Source organism: Dreissena polymorpha, chromosome 13, assembly GCF_020536995.1.
Source record: "Dreissena polymorpha isolate Duluth1 chromosome 13, UMN_Dpol_1.0, whole genome shotgun sequence".
Taxonomy (NCBI): Eukaryota; Metazoa; Mollusca; class Bivalvia; order Myida; family Dreissenidae; genus Dreissena; species Dreissena polymorpha.
In genome coordinates this window covers 45,876,688-45,895,159 of record NC_068367.1, presented here as the reverse complement: position 1 = coordinate 45,895,159, position 18,472 = coordinate 45,876,688, and the positions used below count along the sequence as shown (strand labels likewise).

The window sequence follows — 18,472 nt, the reverse complement described above, 5'->3', positions numbered from 1 at the left end:
AATATGCAAGCACTGGTTTCCGTGAAATATCGTGATACACCCACTGAGTAGATTACAAATAAGTATGTTGTTGCTATCAAAACATGTTTATGCATCGTTGATTATCACAGAAATTCCTTCTGAATGTATAATCTCCATCGATAATTCGATCGTTTACGACGTTATTTGCCATGTTTGCCGAGTCACAATTTAATTCTGTATGTCCGCCATGTTGTCAAAATGTCAAATGATGTAAGCGACAGGTGCGCATAGCAACGTAAAATCGTCTAATACGTCCGCCTAATACGCGATTCTCACTTTGTTTAATTTGTATACGTCTCAGTAATTAATTCAATCATTAATTATCTTTAAGACGATATCGATAAATAATTAATTTGTTTGTGTTTTTAAATGTAATTATGGGTAAAAATATATGTTTTGATATAACTGAATTATGTATGAAATGCCACGAGGATAACATCGAGCTTTTCATCAAAAGTCTCCGAAGTAACAGTCCATGATTACAGGGGCGTAGATAATGGGGGGGCAGGGGGGGCGGCCGCCCCCCCAATATTTCGGCTAGTCATCGTTATATAAATAAATGTAAAATCCCAAAAAAATCGCCGCCCCAAAACCAGTATTTTTGTAATCACGCGCCGTCAGTGCAGAAGCCATGTGTCCCCTAGGTAAAATAATGGGATGGTTGGAACCTCTTAATGTTGATGGCAACATTATTCAGACACTATAATGTTTATTTAACTTGCCTGGCAAAACAACCCTTCTTCGAAACTGCTTGAATCATAAACACACTGTCAGTGCTAATGTCTTCACTGTTTATCTCAGACTGCAGAACATTCCAGGAATTAGACAGTAATGACCATTAGTATCGTGTCAACAGTCTCTGCAATCAAATACGCGTGAAAAACATTCATTAGTTTGAAAATATTTTTGTTCTCTAAGTACATCAGTTATTATTTGATTAGAAATCATAGAAACAATATCATATAATTATGTAATTGTTTAATGTTCAAAATGAGTATTCCTAATCAGCCTCGAAATCTTGCGTTTCCTTAGCGTACATTCGGGAAGAAAAAGCCAGAACAGCGTTCATTCCAATCTTGTTGGTTTGATTCCTTCACATGGCTCCACTACGATGAGGTATGTATATTAGTATTAAATTTTAATTTGCGATCGTTCTTATCTTTTCTGAACCTAACGTTGATCTAAATACAAACGAAATTTAGAAAAAAAGGCACAACATACAAAAACTACTCGTATTGTAAAAAAAAATGTTTCTTATTATTATCATTAATATTTAACACAAAATTTATTACAATGTTATTCTTTTCAGAGCCGGGACCTTGCGTTCTGCCACCTCTGCATGGCGGCCAAGAAGTTGGGCAAGATCGGCAACACGAAGGTGGACGGCAGCTTCATCAGTGATGGCTTCTCCAAATGGAAAGCGGGTACCGAGAAGTTCCGGAAGCACGAAAAAAGCGAGTGCCACAAGGAGGCGGTCGAGCGACTGGTGACGCTTCCCGCCACGACGCGTGACGTGGGGGAGATGCTGTCAGCGGGGCACGCTAAGGAGAAGGCCGACAACCGGAAGCAGCTGCTGCAAATCCTACGCAGAATACGGTTCCTCGCACGCCAGGGCATCGCGCTACGTGGGCACGACGACGATGAGGGGAACTTCATGCAGCTGCTACAACACCACGGGGAGACGGACAGCTCTATTCTCGCGTGGCTGGAACGGAAGCGGGACAAGTTCGTCGCCCCTGATATCCAGAATGAAATACTCCAGCTCATGGCACTGCGCATCCTCCGTAAAGTGGCCAGCGACATCAAGACAAACGAGTTCTACACAATCATGGCTGACGAGACAACAGACAAGTCCAACCGAGAACAAGTGGTGGTAGTCTTCAGACACGTGGACGAGGACTTAAATGTGCACGAGGACTTTGTTGGGTTTCACCAAGTAAATTCCATTGACGCCACTACACTGACGTCGGTCATAGAAGACACTCTTCTAAGAATGAACCTATCCTTGAGCCAGTGCAGAGGGCAGTGTTATGACGGGGCCAGCAACATGACCGGAGCGAAGCGTGGTGTGGCGACCAACATCTTAGCAAAGGAGGAGCGAGCTGTGTTCACGCACTGCTACGGACATGCACTCAATCTGGCCGTTGGGGACTGTGTACGTCAGTGCAAGCTCTTGCGCGACACCATGGATACAGTGCATGAAGTCTCCAAACTGATTAAGTATTCACCAAAGAGGGACAGTACCTTACAGACCCTGAAGGAGGAGATGAGCCCCGATACCCCTGGTTTCCGTGTACTGTGCCCCACGAGATGGACAGTGCGTGCAGCAAGCCTGTGTAGTGTCTCAGACAACTACACTGTGTTACAGACCTTGTGGGACACCTGCTACGAGCAGACCAAAGACTCGGAGATCCGTTCCAGGATAGTAGGCGTGCGGTCCCAGATGGAGAGCTTCGACCTCTTCTTTGGTGTCCATCTGGGTTACATCATCCTGCGACATACAGACAACTTGAGCCGCACCCTACAACAGAAGGACATGTCCGCATCAGAGGGTCAGGCAGTTGCTTCAATGACGGTGGAAACATTGACCAGCAAGCGCTCCGACGATGCCTTCGACAAGTTTTGGGTTGACGTCAACAGCCAGCTCGATGACGTCGACGTAGGAGAGCCAGTGGTTCCCAGGCGACGCAAGATGCCGAAACGCTATGACGTTGGAACCGGGGCCCACGAGTATCCAGCCACAGCACGTGATCGGTACCGCCAGGTCTACTTTGAAGCATTCGATTTGGTGATCGCGTGTATCAAGGACAGATTCGATCAGCCAGGCTACAAAACCTACAGATCCCTCCAAGACCTTCTGGTGTGCTGCGCCTGTGGTGGTGACTACGCCACTCATCTGCGGAGCGTGATGGACTTCTACAGGGACGACTTCAACGAGCAGGCGCTCACCACTCAGCTGGAGACGTACCAGGTCGCCGTACGGGACAAGAAGGTCAAGACCATCACGGACATTGTCACGTTCTTCCGCGACTTGTCTCCTGAGTCTCGCCTCTTTTTCTCGGAGGTGATGCGCGTCCTCCGCCACGTCCTGGTAATGCCCGCCACCAACGCCACCAGCGAGAGGTCCTTCTCCGGCCTGAGACGCCTGAAGACGTACCTCCGGACGTCTATGACACAGGAGAGACTCACCCACCTCATGACGCTCCACGTGCACAGGTGTGCTACCGACGCAATGGACTTGTTAGATGTTGCCAATGAGTTCGTCAGTGTGAATGAATCACGGTTAACTATCTTCGGGAAGTTTTCATAGAATGTGACACTTGGCATTAACATTACGCGAACAGTGCATGATAAATTGTGGCTTAAAAATGAATTATCCGTAATTTTTGTTTATTTAACTTAATTTAATAATATTCATTCATCCTGGTTCAGTATTTTAATAGTGCTCGAAATGTGGATACATTATTTACTAATCATGTCATATTGTATTGGTTGTTGTGTATTTTCATGTGGTTATTTATAACACTCTCCCATTTTCAGGTGTTAAATATGTCCATCAGTAATAAAATATATCCGTTGTGAATGTAATGTTAATGTTTTTATTTTTCATATCACTTGTAAAACTCCGTCATTAAAATACATAAACATTTACTTAATTTTATGTTGTAATTAGAGTTTTTGGAAAGAAAACAATAACATTTATATCAACATGAAAGTTCCCCAAAAACGCACCATTTTAATTGTAATTGTAATTTTTTTCGGAACCACGGGAGAGGACAACCCTCTCAAACGAACCTCTTTATGTTCCCAGTACAGAAACTGGACCGCCCCCCCAATGTCGGGAGGTTATCTACGCCCCTGTGATTTTATCGTGGAGGAATACACATTACCGACCGATTAGTGGTATAACATATCAATTGATACTGACATGGGGTTATTCACGCATGACTTATTCACAAATGCGCTGCCTCGGAGGCCATAATCTGATACTAGTCGGCTTAGAACTTTGGTCAAGAGGTTATCAATATGGACAGAAAACAGCGGGTACTCATGAAAGGGCAGGGCGGCGGTCTTTGGAAAGGGCAGCGTGGCGCTAAATGGCTTTGAAAGGGGCAGCGTGGCGCTACAAAAAAAGGGGCATGGCGATTCGCCACGCTAAAACGGCCTGGAAAAAACACTAACTCTACCTTACATATCTACTTACTCTACCTTATATATCTACTTACTCTACCTTACATATCTACTTGGGTGAATATTTGATTAGGTGCCATTTACTGTCCATATTCAACAATAATCTAAATGGTAGAAATTAACGGTACATATCTACATAATTACCTTACAAATTATACGGACGCGACCGGACAGAGCGAGGGACGCACCGGACAGAGCGACGGACGCTACCGACAGTAACGGACGAGGACCGGACAGAGCGACGGACGCGACCGGAAAGAGCGACGGACGCGACCGGACAGAGCGACGGAGGCGACCTTAAGAGCGACGGACGCGACCTACATAGCGACGAACGCGACCGGACAGAGCGACGGACGCACCGGACAGAGCGACGGACGCGACCGGACATTCTACGGACGCGACCGGACAGATCGACGGACTCGACCGGACAGAGCGACGGACGCGACGGACAACCTTACAGACGACGGACGCAACCGGACAGATCGACGGACGTACCGGACATAGCGACGGACTCGACCGGACAGAGCGACGGACTCTACCTTACAGATCTACATATCGACGGACATACCTTACAGAGCGACGGACTCGACCGGACAGAGCGACTTACGCGACCGGACAGATCTACGGACGCTACCGGACATAGCGACTTACGCGACCGGACATAGCACGGACTCTACCGGACAGAGCGACGGACGCTACCGGACAGAGCGACGGACTCTACCTTATATATCTACTTACTCTACCTTACATATCTACTTATTCTACCTTACATATCTACCTACTCTACCTTACAGATCTACTTACTCTACCTTACATATCTACTTAATCTACCGGACATATCTACTTACTCTACCTTACATAGCTACTTACTCTACCTTACATATCTACTTAATCTACCTTACATATCTACTTACTCTACCTTACATATCTACTTACTCTACCTTACATATCTATTTACTCTACCTTATATATCTACTTACTCTACCTTATATATCTATTTACTCTACCTTACATATCTATTTACTCTACCTTACATATCTATTTACTCTACCTTACATATCTACTTACTCTACCTTACATATCTATTTACTCTACCTTACATATCAATTTACTCTACCTTACATATCTATTTACTCTACCTTACATATCTACTTACTCTACATTGCATATCTATTTACTCTTATTTACATATCTATTTACTCTACCTTACATATCTATTTACTCTACCTTACATATCTTTTTACTCTACCTGACACCTTAGACAAGCAGTAAGACCCAGTGGTCAATGGACACCTACTGGTTGATTGAAGACAGCCTCAGAATTTAGTTCCATCTCATCCCAGAAAAGATTGCCAACGACGAGCCTGAACAAAAACTGATTTAAATTGAACACCTACTGGTTTGCTGCAGATAGCCTCTGAAATTTTTTTCCATCTAGTTGCTGGAATAGATTGTCATCCATTGACTTGTCTCAATAAACATCATTAAACAAATTTAAAGTCAAAGTATCATAATTTTCATAGATTAATACTTACAAGGCCCCATTACTTTGGTAACTGTATGTTAGTTCAATAATTGAAACCATTTTTGTTGTATCTTCCGAATTACTTTTTTTTAGGATTAACTGGAGGAGGATACCTCTGTATTGTGAAAACTTAAAAACTAGTGACCTGAAAATCAGTAAGGGTCATCTGCCAGTCATGATCAATGTACCTATGAAGTTTCATGATCCTAGGCCTAAGCATTCTTTAGTTATCATCCGGAAACCATTTTACTATTTCCAGTCACTGTGACCTTGACCTTTGACCCTAGTGACCTGAAAATCAATAAGGGTCATCTGCAAGTCATGATCAATGTACCTATGAAGTTTCATGATTCTAGGCCTAAGCATTCTTGAGTTATCATCCGGAAACCATTTTACTATTTCCAGTCACTGTGACCTTGACCTTTGACCTAGTGACCTGAAAATCAATAAGGGTCATCTGCCAGTCATGATCAATGTACCTATAAAGTTTCATGATCCTAGGCCTAAGCGTTTTTGAGTTATCATCCGGAAACCATCTGGTGGACCGACAGACCGACCCGACCGACATGTGCAACAAAAAATATACCCCTCTTCTTCGAAGGGGGGCATAAAATAGTCATAGTTGTCACTGATCAAACTGTGCTGACTGCATGCACAGGCTTATCTGGGACGACCACTTCACAAACATGCATTAATCCCAGATTTTTCAGATAGAGGCTCAATGTGTTGCAAGATCCATAAGAAGACAATACCCATGTTCTTAACTTTCGATTTCACACGTGATCTTCAAAAGCAGGTAAGGTACTATTGATATAGGTTTTTCCTCTGTTGTCCATGACACATTGGTCAACTGTAAGTAGACGTCATGAATGAAGTACAAATGTCTGTCCTGAGAAACTGTCTTCTCTTGTCCAACAGAGACTCGCCACCATTTTCCCAAGCCTGCCACAGGTGCTCTGTAAAATTAGTATATTTCCAAATGTTTTGAAACATCAAACTAAAAAAAAATCAGGTAAAAATATTGAAAAGTGAAAATAAATAATTAAGAATGTAAAGGTTTTTCATTTGTTGAATTTTAATCTCGTATTATAAAGAAGGAAAAGATGAAATTGCACTAAATTTAAGTACAAAATCAATTTAATATTTTCCTTCTTTATAATATGATCTATAAAAAAGACTATTGCCAAGCAATATAAGTCCCATACAGGTGAAACTCCATTATTTCAGAATATTTTTTATATATATTTGTTGCCATAGCAACAAAAATTCTTGACGTAGGAACAAAATGAAATGATGTGAATAATGTCCATATTGCCATCTATCCATGTTTGATGTTTCCTGAAAAAATATGAAGAACTTTTATAAGTTATCGCAGGATACTAAAAAGTGTGATGGACAGACTGACACACAGAGCGCAAACCATAAGTCCCTTCCAGTTTCACGGTAGGGGAAATAAACACAATTTCATTGGTCTAGACAGTGGTTGACCAACAACACCATATTTCATATTCTTGAAAGTCCGGTTTTCCATTTGAACTTCAACATTTAGGGTTTTATAACCAAAATTTATGTCTTGATGTATAAAATGTGAGTACCAAAGATTAATGTATTTGAAATATGTCAAGCATTTCTAAAGTTTACATGTCAAAGCAATGAAAACCAGCAGAACAGCAAACCTAAAAGCCCACTGCTATTTACCCCTTTAAACATTCGGGAATATACAAACATATGCAAGTCAACAGAACAAATAACACACATTCAAGTGTACCTGGCAAACTGCTCCATACCAAAGCACGCTACACTGGTCTTTAGACAATTTTGTGATGGTTTCACTAAATTCTCTCTCCGTTTCGGTATCCCAAAGATTTCCAGCATACACGTGAATCACACATGGCTTGACTATTTCATATTTGTTTTCTTCTGTGGCAGTCGCAGACCTCTTGTGACATGGTTTCAAGCATTGTCGTAATGTCAGAATTTTCTGTGTGCACAAACACGTAAGTGTTGAAATCCGATGACACCTCACTGACCTATGTAAAACAACAGTTGATAAACTAATAATTTGGGTTAAAGAATAAAACTGGCGACAATGTCAGGTAGTTTGTTTTAAAAACAGTGGACCTTCCAGGTTTGTATCATTTTAGTTAAGATTCGATGATGCGGGAGAGTTACGGGCCTTGATCAACGATCACGCACAAAGATTACTAATTCATGTGTTAAGTTTCAGTTGAATACCTGTTTAGTAAACAATAATATAGATTTGTTGCAACGTCATGTGACCAAATGTTAAACAGCTGGAGACAACTCGACTGAAGATGTATTTTTGGAAAAATAAAGAGCCCAAACTTTGCAATTCCTATCGCCAAATATTTGGTTATATTGGAAGCAACACCATTATCATGAATTTTGTGAAGATTGGTTTAAAACTGTTTGACCTCTGATGCTTAAACAAAGACCACAATGACTGGTCACGAGATCAACAAAAATTGCAAACCTTTATACCCTTCTACATCAGATAGCTGGGATTGATTAAAGTATCTTATGTTCCTTCTGTTATTTCTGGCAGATGTAATACTTTGTTACACATAATGCAACAAAACAATTATTGTCTCAGAATGCTATCTGTAGAAAAATGTTTGCTTCCTCTACATTCACACTTTACATGTTGTACCAGTATCAAAAACCCATGGCATGTCATCATCTACATAAAATTCATGAACATGAAGATTTTCCTCTTTTTTTTGGTCAAGTCAGATGATCACCTCATTTGCTCTGGTAATTTCACCAGTTATGGCCGTTGGTTTATGGCAGTTGATAGATTTCACAACTTATGGCCCTTGGTTTATAGTAGTGGATAGATTTCATGACTTATGGCCCTTGGTTTATGGAAGTGGACAGATTCAACAACTTATGGCCCTTGGTTTATGGCAGTGGATAGATTTCACAACTAATGGCCCTTGGTTTATGGCAGTGGATAGATTCAACAACTTGTGGCCGTTGATTTATGACAGAGGATAGCTTTCATGACTTATTGCCCTTATTTTATTGTAGTGGATAGATTTCATGACTTATGGCCCTTGGTTTATAGTAGTGGATATAATTCACGACTTATGTCCCTTGGTTTATAGTAGTGGAAAGATTTCACGACTTATGGCCCTTGGTTTATGACAGTGGATAGATTTTACGAGTAAGGCCTTTGGTTTATGGGAGTGGATAGTTTTCACGACTTATGGCCCTTGGTTTATGGCAGTTGATAGATTTCACAAGTTATGGCCCTTGGTTTTATTCTTTCATATCATACACTTAAATGTGGTTACTGCATACCCGTTTGCAGGAGAGGCCTTTTTCTGAGATATGATGTTCCAAACACTGCAGGACAGTTTCACTGGCACTGCCTGTTACTGACTGAATGCACACGCAAATACCCGTCTCTGAATAGAAAAAAACCCCATACAACAGGAGAACTTTATATGCAAAGTTTATGATTTTTTAAAAACTATTTCTCAAATATTAAAAACATTAAAATACGTTTTAATCAATGTACTTGCTTTGTAGGTTTAATCTGGTAATATTGGAAGCAAGAATGATAAGAAAAACACACACAAAACATGGTTATGATCATGACAAATTCGATTATATAAAATCTAAAAAAAAATTTTTCGAAAATCTAAAGTAAGCTTGGAGACCGTTATTAATACTTTAATGCAAATATATTGTACAATTAAAATTATGATTATAAACAACCAGAAACAGACACACAGGAATTTAGCCTCATAAATATCATCAATAATTATGAGCTGAGCTCTGAGAAAAGGGCGTTTAATGCATTTGCTTATAGTGTCGTCCCAGATTAGCCTGTGCACAGCACACAGGCTTATCAGGGATGACAGTTTTCGCTTTTATGGTATTTTTCCATTTACAAAAAGTCTCTTCTTAACAAAAATCAAGTTAAGGCAGAAAATGTCATCCCTGATTAGTCTGTGCAGACTGCACAGGATTATGTGGGACGACACTCTACAAACATGCATTAAACCCCTTTTTCACATAGCACAGCTCATATATTTTTAAATTTACCTTTCATAATGCCTTCAGCTGCGTAGAGATCTTTTTTGTATGTAATCTGCAACATACAGAAGTTTTTCTTATTTAAAAATTCAAAAATCATATCCGATTATTGCCAACATTTTTCTGATTTAAAAATATGACAACAGGAATCATAGATTCAGAAATGATAACAGTGAGTCTTTCTCATTGAATTATTAAAGACATGGACTCTCATTCATTCTTTTTAAAGGGACCTATCCACAGATTTTTGCATGTTTTGAAGTTTGTCATAAAATGTTTTAAATTGATAAATGTAAGCATTGGAACTACATAACTTCAGTAAAAAAAAAACAAGAAGAAAATTAAAGAAGGAACAAAAGTAATCCTCAACTGGGCTCAAACCACTGACCCTTGGAGTATAAGTCGAGCACTTTAACCACTCCGCCAACTGTGCGAGAGATGCATTTTATACTTTACATAAGCAATCGTCATAGTGTCACAAAATATAACTATAAAAACAGAACTCTCCAAATTATTCAATCACTTCGCTTTTGTAAACCTTTATAATTTTCAGGTTTTTACATCGTCAAAAAATGCATATAATGGCTATTTTAGAGCATGGTAAATGTTCAATAGTATTGTTTCCTTGCAAATATCATAGCTACAACAAAAATTTGCAAATCTGAAACAATTCATTTACAATTGTGTCAATTTACCAAACAAGAGGGCCTGAAAGGCCCAAAGTCGCTCATCGAGATTCAAAGAAACTGACCTGTTCTGTGCAGCCCAAGATGTCATTAGAACAAAATGTTCTTATCATGACTAGTAAACACCCTGCCAGCCACCTTTTTCAACAGACCAGAACCATTGTCATTCACATCCAAGATAAATCATTTAAACAAATATACTGACAAAGTTTCATGAAGATTCATAAGTCCATATAAGGAAAAATGCCCAGCCCACTGGTGGCCATGTTTTTCAAGCAACTGGAACCACTTTCGAACTTGTCCAAAATATCATTGGGACAAATCTTCTGACAAAGTTTCATGATTAACGTACAATAAATACGGCTTCAAGAGTGTTAACAATGTTCAACTATAGCTATATAAGGAAAAATGCCACGCCCCCTTGGCGGCCATGTTTTTCCACCAACCGGAACCATTTTCAAACTGATCCAAGACATCACTGGGACAAATCACCTGACCAAGTTTCATGATGATCGGACAATAAATGTGGCCTCTAGAGTGTTAACAAGGTTTTATAAAAGCACGATATATAGCCATATTAGGAAAAATGCCCCGCTCCCTGGTTGCCATGTTTTTTAAGCAACCGAAACCATTTTCGAACTCATCCAAGATATCATTAGGACAAATTTTCTGACCAAGTTTCATGAAGATTGGAAAATAAATGTGGCCTCTAGAGTGTTAACAAGGTTTTACTATAGCCATATGAGGAAAAATGCCCCGCCCCCTGGTGGCCATGTTTTTCAACCAACGGGCATCATTTTTTAACTTGTCCAAGATATAATTGGGATGAATCTTCTGACCAAGTTTCATGAAGAACGGACAATAAATGTGGACTCTAGAATGTTAACAAGATTTTACTATAGCCATATTTAGCCATATAAGGAAAAATGCCCAGCCCCTTGGCAGCCATGTTTTTCAAGCAAACGTAACCATATTCCAACTCATCCAAGCTATCATTGAGACCAATCTTCTGATCAAATTTCATGGAGATTGGACAACAAATGTGGCTTCTAAAGTGTTAACAAGATTTTACTATAGCCATAAAAGGAAAACTGCCCCGCCCCCTGGCGGCCATGTTTTTTCACCGATCAGGACCATCTTCGAACTCCTTCGAGATATCGATGAAACCAATGTTTTGACCAAGTTTCATGATGATTGGGCAAAAATTGTGACTTCTAGAGTGTTCACAAGGTTTCTCTATAGCCATATAAGGAATACTGCCCCGCCCCCCCTGGCGGCCATGTTTTTCAACTGAACGGAACCATTTTTTAACACAACCAACATATCATTTAGACAAACATTTTGACAAAGTATCATGATGATTGGGCATCAAATGTGACTTCTACAGTGTTTACATGGTTTTTCTTTTTTTTGACCTAGTGACCTAGTTTTTGACCCAGCATGACCCAGTTTCGAACTCAGTCGAGGTTTCAATGGGACAAATATTCTGACCAAATTTCATGAAGATCAGACAATAAATGTGGCCTCTAGAGTGTTCACAAGGCAAAATGTTGACGACGCACGACGGACGACGCACAACTGACAATAGGCGATCACAAAAGCTCACCATGAGCATGTTGTACTCAGGTGAGCTAAAAAGTGAAAAGGTCCCTTTAAAGACATGGACAGTCATTCATTTTGTTTAACTAAATATAAACAATTGAATACAGTGGCACAGGAGACTGAAGAATTTAATGTACTTGAAACTTATGGACAAGAATTATCATCCATCCATTGTGCAGACTTTTTGTAAAGATACAATGACAAGTAATTGTATTTGTGTGAAAATGAGAATATGAAAAGAAATTTATTTTATGCTTTCTGGTGGTTTATAGTGAAATATCAGTGAATTAAAACTGATTATCAACCGAATCCAACAAATATCCTCTATAGTATTTAAGTGAAAATGTGATAAGTAAAAATGAGCCTCATTCTGAGAAAAGTGTCGTACCAGTGATGATTTTCATCAGATTGGATATTATCACCATAGCAACCAACGCTCATACCTTCCATAGACTGTCCGGTCCAGGAATCAATTTTGCCGGGGTTTGGCAGTGTTTGAGGGCCAGGAATAGACACTCTGTGCCAAAGTCGAGGTCATTCTCATCAGCCTGGGGATAACGGCCAAATTGAGAACTGACAGATAGACACATTGTATATGGTATGCTCATTAACAAATATTAAGTTATTGGAAGTTTTTTTAAAAGACAGCTTAAGTTATTCAAGTATTTTAGATGAAGAAAGTTAATAATGATAAAAAAGAAATATATTTTTTGTTAAGTCAAAACATTTCATCCATCACATCCCTTACAAATAGCTTTGTGAACAAAAATCCCACCCAGACAAATGCCACCTGAAGTTCGCCACATTTGCCCATGTTAACATAAACCTCCCTTGATACTGGCCCTCTGTGCAATAAAAAAATTATCATTGACATATTTCTTGGTATAATGAATATTGCTTCGTAATGAATAATGACCACCTCTGCCTTCTATTGAAAATACTCTCCTTGGGGTGCAATACCCCTAAACTGCCTATATATTTATGTAATTCCCACCTAGATTAACAATTTGATAGGGTAGCATTATCTGGGAAGGCATATGTTCGACATTCATACACATCAATTTGAAAACCATGGCAACAATTTAATTAAAACCTATTTATTTTAGCTTGATTGCATCAAAAGCCTAAGGCTTATTTGAAACACTCTCGAGTCTGTTTCCTGGGAATAGAACTAGTACTTATAGTCTATGGGGGAAGGCTCCCACAGTGGAGATCGAACCCATGACATCCCAGTCGCTAAGAGTCACCATATCCACTTCGCCTTGGCGACCATCTGTTTTCTCAAAAAATTGAGTGTTCATGCTGGGCTTAGTACAACAAACATACTTAAGTGTAATTATTCTGACTAGCCATTGATTTTTTTCTCAATTTGTGAGATGATTTTGATCATCATCAGTGTTGGACACTAACTAATCTGAGTAAGGAGTCCAAGGACTCCTAACTTTTGAAATTTAGGAGTCCAACAATTAAGACACTTTTTTATATCATATTTTTGGCTAATAACATAGGTTCAATCCATGAAATGTTAAAATTTTAGTGTATATTTGTATTCAGATCGAAGTTGTAACTGACTGCTGTTCAAATTTATTATATCACATTGCAAAATATTCAACACATTCCACTCCAGTAATATTTAAGCAAATAATTTACTTAATCATTGCAAGATTTCAATACATACTATTTTCTTTTATGTATTATGATTGCTTGTTTAACCTCGACATAAGGGTTAAAAAATATTCTCTGAGCCTTCTGTTTTGTTAGTGTCATAATTAATAAATCACATCGTAAGGGTGGAACAACCCTATGCTTCTCATTGCTTTAAATATATTCTTTATAATATTTCCAAGAAATTGGAAATTGTAAAACACAAAATAGTTTTAATTTTATATTAATTTCATCATTGGGTTTTTACACCATAAAAACATGTTCAGACAATATTTTGCATGCAAAGCACAATTTCCACAAGAAAAACACCCTGTTGCCATCATCAGTCTCTTCAGTAACTTGCCACGATTTTATTGTGGAGGAGTACATGGTAGGAACTGATTAGTGTGGTTGGTATGACAATGCCTACAAACTGCAAAAAACACTGAAATCATAAACTGATAGTGACACGGGTCATTCATGCTCAAATGATTCACAGTACCTTGGGGCCATAAAATGTACACTGTGTAAACAAATTTTGGCATTGTGATGATTTTTATAGTAATGAGAAAACTGTTTGGAGATGCTAGTTCACTACAGCAAAAATATCAGTGAAAAAAACGGCCAAAATCATTTCATACTTTGCATGTTCCCCTAGAACTACAAGCACGGACAGTGACAGGGAACCAAAATAAATAATTTCAGAATCTTTTGTTTATGTCCATGTGTTCAATCAGAATGATTTGTGGCAGATTTTTTGGATCCGCAAAAGTTCGGACATTCTTATCTTGCGAAACAAATAAGGAAATCAGCTGATTTTTTTATCTTATTCAAAGATGATTTTACAAGAGTCCGACAGGCTCCCTTGATGCAAAAACAAGGAGTCTGAGTCTCATTTTAAGGAGTCTCGGACTCCCGGACTCCTGTTAGTGTCTAACACTGTTCATGCTAAATTTGGTGTTCACACAAGTGTGTTGTTTTTTTGCTTCTGACTCAATCCTCAGATAGATGATGACTATGTGGATATCATTATAGCTGAGATTGATTTATACGCAGACTGACATTCTCAATGCTCAATAGCTAATAGGAAACTCAAATCTCATCATCAGAGTTGAGCTCAAAAAATTAAGAATGATACTAAGCCTTTTACAAGGGCTGTTTGTAAAAGATGCATGCCCCCCATATGGGCTGTCCGTTGTAGTGGCAGCCATTGTGTGAATACGTTTTTTGTCACTGTGACCTTGACCTTTGACCCAGTGACCTGAAAATCAATAGGGGTCATCTGCCAGTCATGATCAATGTTACCTATGAAGTTCCATGATCCTAGGCATAAGTGTTCTTGAGTAATCATCCGGAAACAATTTTACTGTTTCAGGTCACTGTGACCTTGCCCTTTGACATAGTGACCTGAAAATCAATATGGGTCATTTGCCAGTCATGATCAATGTACCTATTAAGTTTTATGATCCTAGGCGTAAGCCTTCTTGATTATCATTCGGAAACCATTTTACTATTTCGAGTCACCATGGCCTTGACCTTTGACCAAGTGACCTCAAAATCAATAGGGGTCATCTGCGAGTCATGATCAATCTACCTATGAAGTCTCATGATCCTAGGCATATGTGTTCTTGAGTTATCATCCAAAAACCGTTTTCCTATTTCGGGTTACCTTGACCTCTGACCTAGTGACCTCAAAATCAATAGGGGTCATCTGCAAGTCATGTTCAATCAACCTATGAAGTTTCATGATCCTAGGCGTATGCGTTCTTGAGTTATCATCCGAAAACCATTTTACAATTTTGGGTCACTGTGACCTTGACCTTTGACCTAGTGACCTCAAAATCAATAGGGGTCATCTGCGAGTCATGATCAATCTACCTATGAAGTTTCATGATCCTAGGCGTATGGGTTCTTGAGTTATCATCTGAAAACCATTTTACTTTTTCTGGTCACCATGGCCTTTGACCTAGTGACCTCAAAATCAATAGGGGTCATCTGCGAGTTATGATCAATGTTCCTATGAAGTTTCATGATCCTAGGCCTAAGTGTTCTTGAGTTATCATCCGAAAACCATCTGGTGGACGGACATACGGACCGACATGTGCAAAACAATATACCCCCTCTTCTTCGAAGGGGGCATAAAAATGTATAGAGGTTGCCATGGTGTAATGGATTAGGTGTCGGCCTATCAACCATGGGTAACAGATTTAATCCCCACTGTGGAATGGTTTTAAGATCTCTCCCAAAGACACCAAGTACTGGTTCTAGGCCCAGGAAAAGGACTCAATAGCATTTAAATAAGCCTGGGGCCTTCAATGCAATCAAGCTCAAATAAATAAGTTTTAACTATATTAAACAAAAATTTGTATAACACTGACTTTTTCATAGGCCTCCTTGATAACCCCATACTTGAATGCTTGTGGCATCTCACTGGCACAGTACAGGTTCCTGTCAAGGGATGCCGTCAGCATGTTGTTCTCGTCACCTTGTATTACTGTGGAAACCAGAGGGCGTGTCACACCTGCTGCCTAGCAACCACAGAAGATTATTAAGTTATTAGCGTCGCTCTGAGAAAAGGGGTTAAATGTATGTGCGTAAAGTGTTGTTCGAGATTAGCCTCTCCAGTCAACACAGGCTAATCAGGGACAAAACTTTCTACTTTAATGATATTTTTCGTTGAAAGAGTATCTTCTCAGCAATTTTTTTTTAGAAAACAAACTACATAAAAAGCATTTTCAGTTGCACGTTTTTTTACAAACTGCATCTGAATGACATGGCATGAGTTTTTTTTACCAAAGCAGTTAAAACTTATAAATTTACTTATACTTAAAAATATGAAACACATAAATATTTAAAAGGTTTTAAATAACAAAGCTTGAAAACAAATACAACTTTCATTTTCTAGCATCATAGGTATATGATTTTCATTCACTGCTGTATTTCTGAACAAATGGATCTATCCCATGAAAAAAATGATGTACCCCATCATCAAATGGACTTAACAAATGAACAAATGGATGTACCTCATGATAAAATGGACTAAGCCCATGACCAAATGAACTAACCCCATGAACAAATAGACCTACCCCAAGGACTTACAACATGAACAAATGGACTTACCCCATGAACAAATGCATTTTTAACGATGGTCTTGACAACTTCTTCATCAAAAAATGGTCTCACTACATCGTGAATGACCATGACATCTGGTACAGGCTGGACTTAAGTAAAGATAAAATTTATGGTGTTACTGCACAAGGCACGGAACCACGGAATAAAATATAGAACTCAGAGTCAGAGCTACCATTTTCAAAATTGACCATAAAGAGTTATACATCAACCTTGGTTCTGGGAAAACTTTCATTTGAAGTGTGATCTCCAACTGCACTACACAAACAATAAAAATGACAACTCTAACTCCTTTTTCAAAGATGCATGTAACATAGCGATATCCGTGGCAATCAGGAACAATACCTTGGAACTTGCTGAACCTTTTTTTGAACATTAGAATCTACAGTTTAGAAACTAATGTTTGAATATATTTGAATAATGAAAAACAAATAATAAAATAACATAAGTATTCCTTTCCATCCCTAATTTATTTACCATGCAATAATGCTTGAACGCCCACCCAGATAGATCTATGTCGGGTGTTGCTACCGAGCACAACTTTCACCTTGTCTTTGAAGCAGTCAACCATGGCTGTCACTCTGTCAATGTATTCTGTACTCACTATTATGACAATGTTTTGTATCCAGTCAAACCTGGAAAATAATTTTAAATTAAATAATTTAATCTATAATACATAATTTTAAATATAAAGTCTAACCTGCAAACAAAAACTACTTAAGGGATGTGATTTTCGTTGTCTTTGTTCACAGGTGGTCTATACTTGCAGGATTGATAAAACTTTTCAAAATATGCTAGTAGTCTTTTAACAGGTACCTTATCTAAGCATGTGCTATTTTGTGTAAATGTTTGAATACTCAATGCATGTATAATGTTATAAAGGATTGAAACCCAGTTTTGTTTTAATATATTTAGCAATTTCCTTATGTTTTTATTTATATCTATTTCAACAATCATATACATATATAAATAACTATTGACATATATATATACATGTAATTGTACAATGATCAAAGCACACAATTTACATAACATAGGAAACATTTATATGTCAAGAACTTACTTGAGAGCCATAATGGTTAATAGCTAAGAACTGCGCACGGAAAGACAATAACTCTCTTTGATCTCATTGATATTACACTTTGACTTTCACACAGTCAACCACAATCGACGCCTATTTATCTTTTTAAAAAGATATTTCTTGTTTATATTTTAAGGGTGATGAAGAAAAACTCGTAGCTGTTTTAAAATTTCTTTAGCGGAAGCAAAATTTTCTTATATGTAGCCAAAAGCTGATTTGATAATTGCAGAGATGTAGCCATGAAAAAACCTAACAAAATGCTTTTTACCTGTAAAATGCCATCACTGTGTGAAAAAATATGGGTTTGTCCAGCAGGCAGGCAAACTGCTTCGGAGTCTGACAGCTAAACCTGTCCCCTGTACCACTTGCCGGCAACACAACACCGACAACAAGCTCTTCTGATGCCATCTTGATGGAAAACTGTCTGGATTTCAGTCACTAGTAAGAAATTTGATGATCTTAAATACGGTTTTGATTTATTTACTGTACATTTTTGCAGGGACCAATACAAACAGGTCCCCGATTTTG

The 18,472-nt window shown here is 38.7% G+C and overlaps 3 protein-coding genes and 1 long non-coding RNA gene across 8 annotated transcripts in view; 2 read left to right on the top strand and 2 right to left on the bottom strand.

Annotated features, from left to right (window-relative positions):
- Positions 1 to 1,360: 1,360 nt before the first annotated feature.
- On the top strand, positions 1,361 to 3,331 carry LOC127854632 (zinc finger MYM-type protein 1-like). Its single transcript, XM_052389695.1, has one exon. It carries the CDS (start codon positions 1,361 to 1,363, stop codon positions 3,329 to 3,331), a length of 1,971 nt encoding a protein of 656 aa, XP_052245655.1.
- Positions 3,332 to 3,888: 557 nt separating this feature from the next.
- On the bottom strand, positions 3,889 to 6,291 carry LOC127855019 (uncharacterized). Of its 2 annotated transcripts, none has more exons than XR_008037305.1 (3): positions 6,159 to 6,291; positions 5,110 to 6,012; positions 3,889 to 4,252 (listed from the first exon to the last, which is right to left on the bottom strand). It is a non-coding gene; the product is annotated as an uncharacterized LOC127855019 (long non-coding RNA). The 2 variants fall into 2 exon arrangements; XR_008037304.1 differs by lacking the exon at positions 3,889 to 4,252 and adding an exon at positions 4,928 to 5,021 and having other exon boundaries at positions 5,088 to 6,012.
- Positions 6,292 to 6,458: 167 nt separating this feature from the next.
- LOC127855009 (D-ribitol-5-phosphate cytidylyltransferase-like) lies at positions 6,459 to 18,352 on the bottom strand. Its single transcript, XM_052390300.1, has 9 exons — positions 18,213 to 18,352; positions 17,341 to 17,498; positions 16,855 to 16,955; positions 16,113 to 16,262; positions 12,534 to 12,638; positions 9,812 to 9,857; positions 9,062 to 9,168; positions 7,506 to 7,767; positions 6,459 to 6,693 (listed from the first exon to the last, which is right to left on the bottom strand). The coding sequence occupies exons 1-8, from the start codon at positions 18,350 to 18,352 to the stop codon at positions 7,642 to 7,644; spliced, it is 933 nt and encodes a 310-aa protein (XP_052246260.1). The 3' UTR covers positions 6,459 to 6,693; positions 7,506 to 7,641.
- Positions 18,240 to 18,472, top strand: part of LOC127854996 (uncharacterized) — a 32,766-nt gene continuing 32,533 nt past the window's right edge. For all 4 annotated transcript variants that reach the window (XM_052390228.1, XM_052390226.1, XM_052390227.1 and 1 more), the window contains exon 1: positions 18,240 to 18,385. The gene's annotated coding sequence lies outside the window, so the exon portion shown is untranslated. The remainder of the gene's footprint in view (positions 18,386 to 18,472) is intronic.